The sequence below is a fragment of the Borostomias antarcticus genome (genome assembly GCF_949987555.1).
Source record: "Borostomias antarcticus genome assembly, chromosome: 16".
NCBI lineage: Eukaryota > Metazoa > Chordata > Actinopteri > Stomiiformes > Stomiidae > Borostomias > Borostomias antarcticus.
The window spans coordinates 23,900,777-23,903,276 of NC_140249.1; the positions used below are offsets into that span (position 1 = coordinate 23,900,777).

The 2,500-nt window shown below is 50.3% G+C and overlaps 1 protein-coding gene across 1 annotated transcript in view; it reads right to left on the minus strand.

The window, feature by feature from the left end:
• washc4 (WASH complex subunit 4) overlaps positions 1 to 2,500 on the minus strand; it is a gene marked incomplete at its 3' end in the record, with an annotated part of 17,508 nt that overhangs the window by 4,927 nt on the left and 10,081 nt on the right. Inside the window, 5 exon segments of the mRNA XM_084451422.1 lie at positions 71 to 175; positions 677 to 751; positions 910 to 1,064; positions 1,650 to 1,818; positions 2,218 to 2,334. Of these exon segments, the coding sequence (XP_084307548.1) occupies positions 71 to 175; positions 677 to 751; positions 910 to 1,064; positions 1,650 to 1,818; positions 2,218 to 2,334 (621 nt within the window).

Consider the following 2,500-nt stretch of genomic DNA (forward strand, 5'->3'; position numbering starts at 1 on the left):
CACACACACACACACACACACACACACACACACACACACACACACACACGCGCACACACACACTCCTCACCGTGGTGTTCATGATGCCGGTGCCGTGCGTGCGGATGGAGTTAGCGATGTGGCGGATGTTGATGGTGTTCAGGTGTTTGTTGTTACTCGTCTTCTCGATGAAGATCTGAGGAGGAACCGACAAGAGAACAATCTGACCTGATCTGACCGAAGGTCCTGTAGAGCTGCCAATAAAACTAGGATTTAAGTGGACAAATAATGTCGCTTTTTAATATAGTTCTTTAAAGGTGCTCGGTTCGATTTTTTTTTCGGCCACTAGAGGGGGCAGTGGTGCAGCGTATCAGATATAAACAAGTGGGCGTTTTCACTCCATACGTGTCATTCAGGGGGTGGGGGTGCGTTCAGGGGGCGGGGCTCAGCTCCGGGCCGGCTTCTCTCATAATAAAAATAAATTCTGCATTTGCTCCACAGGCACGACACCGTTGGCTATATTTTCTGTACAGATAGTTATGACTCCCCTGGACCTATTGGTTATATTGGATTTTATTATTTTTTTTGGATATATTGGATTTTTTTATTTATTTCTATTTTTACAAAACGTGCAGTAAATGGAACCGAGCACCTTTAAAAGGCTCATTGAGGTCTGAATAAAACATTGAGGTCTTGCCTGGTTGTTGAGGTTGTAGAGGTAGCGAGACACAAACACGTGGATGTTCCTCATGATCTCCAGAACGTCCAGACCCTGACGGGAGATCAACCACAGGGTTCACCTTTACACTTCTTCTAATTGCTTTAATTGATTTGATTGCTTTAATTGATTTTGGATGCGTTGGCACGCACGCAGGCAGGCAGACAGGCAGACAGACAGACACACACACACACACACACACACACACACACCTGCTCCAGGGTCTGGCTGGGGAGGTGGGCCTCTGTCATCATGAGTCCGTAGCGCTGGGTTGCCAGGTTTCTCATCTCGCTGTACGTGGCCCAGTCATGCAGCGCCACTGTGGTCAGGTTATAGAAGGTCTTGTCCAGGTAGTGGGTCACATAGGCTGAGAGGAAACAAGGTAGTGGGTCACATAGGCTGAGAGGAAACAAGGTAGTGGGTCACATAGGCTGAGAGGAAACAAGGTAGTGGGTCACATAGGCTGAGAGGAAACAAGGTAGTGGGTCACATAGGCTGAGAGGAAACAAGGTAGTGGGTCACATAGGCTGAGAGGAAACAAGGTAGTGGGTCACATAGGCTGAGAGGAAACAAGGTAGTGGGTCACATAGGCTGACAGGAAACAAGGTAGTGGGTCACATAGGCTGAGAGGAAACAAGGTAGTGGGTCACATAGGCTGAGAGGAAACAAGGTAGTGGGTCACATAGGCTGAGAGGAAACAAGGTAGTGGGTCACATAGGCTGAGAGGAAACAAGGTAGTGGGTCACATAGGCTGAGAGGAAACAAGGTAGTGGGTCACATAGGCTGAGAGGAACAAACACACAAACTCAACTCAAACTTTATTTATAAAGCACGTTTAAAACGACTACAATCGACCAAAGTGCAGTACAGGTAAAACACACACACACGCACACACACAAACACACAAACACACACACACACACAGACAGGTGAACAGATAAAGCCACCGTACCTTTGATGTGGATGAAGCGGTTGAAGAAGCGGACGGGCTTGAGGGAGAAGAAGTGGGCCAGGTCCTTCATGCCCACCTTGAACGGGTTCCGGTCGTCCAGCTTCAGGTGAGTGTGGACGGACAGACGCAGGTCCTTCTCTATCTCCTTACACAGCTTGTCCAGCAGATGCTGCACAAGGGATGGAGGGTGGTTTAGTAGGAGGGTGGGGACATGCAGAGACAGCAGGGTGGGTCGGTAGGGGACATGGGGACATAGAGAGACAGCAGGGTGGGTCAGTAGGGGACATAGAGACAGCAGGGTGGTTAAGTGGGGGAGTGTCTCTATTCCTCCTCTCTGTCTCTATTCCTCCTCTCTGTCTCTATTCCTCCTCTCTCTGTCTCTATTCCTCTTCTCTGTCTCTATTCCTGCACACTCCTGTCCCATGGTCACCTCCACACCTCCCTCCCCAATCTCCAGCTACGCCCCCCCCACCCCCCACAGCTACCCTTCACCCCTCAACCCCCCCCCCCGCCCCCTCCCCCCCCACACACACAGCTACCCTTCACCCCTCAACCCCCCCCCCCTCACCTCGTTGAACACCTCCATGATCTCCTTGTCGTAGCTCTCCAGCAGCAGGTCACATGACTCCATGTGTTTGGCGTGCAGCATGGTCGGCACGCTGTCCCTCAACGCGCTGAACATGTACTGAGCCGGCCAATCAGAGACACCGACCGGGAGGGATCAGCCAATCAACAGATTAAGGAGATCAACCGGAGCAAAATGAATCTACTGTACGGTGATAATATTACTGCGATAATACTGATAACCGTGATAATTTTGCTCACTATGATCGCGATATGAAATGTTCATA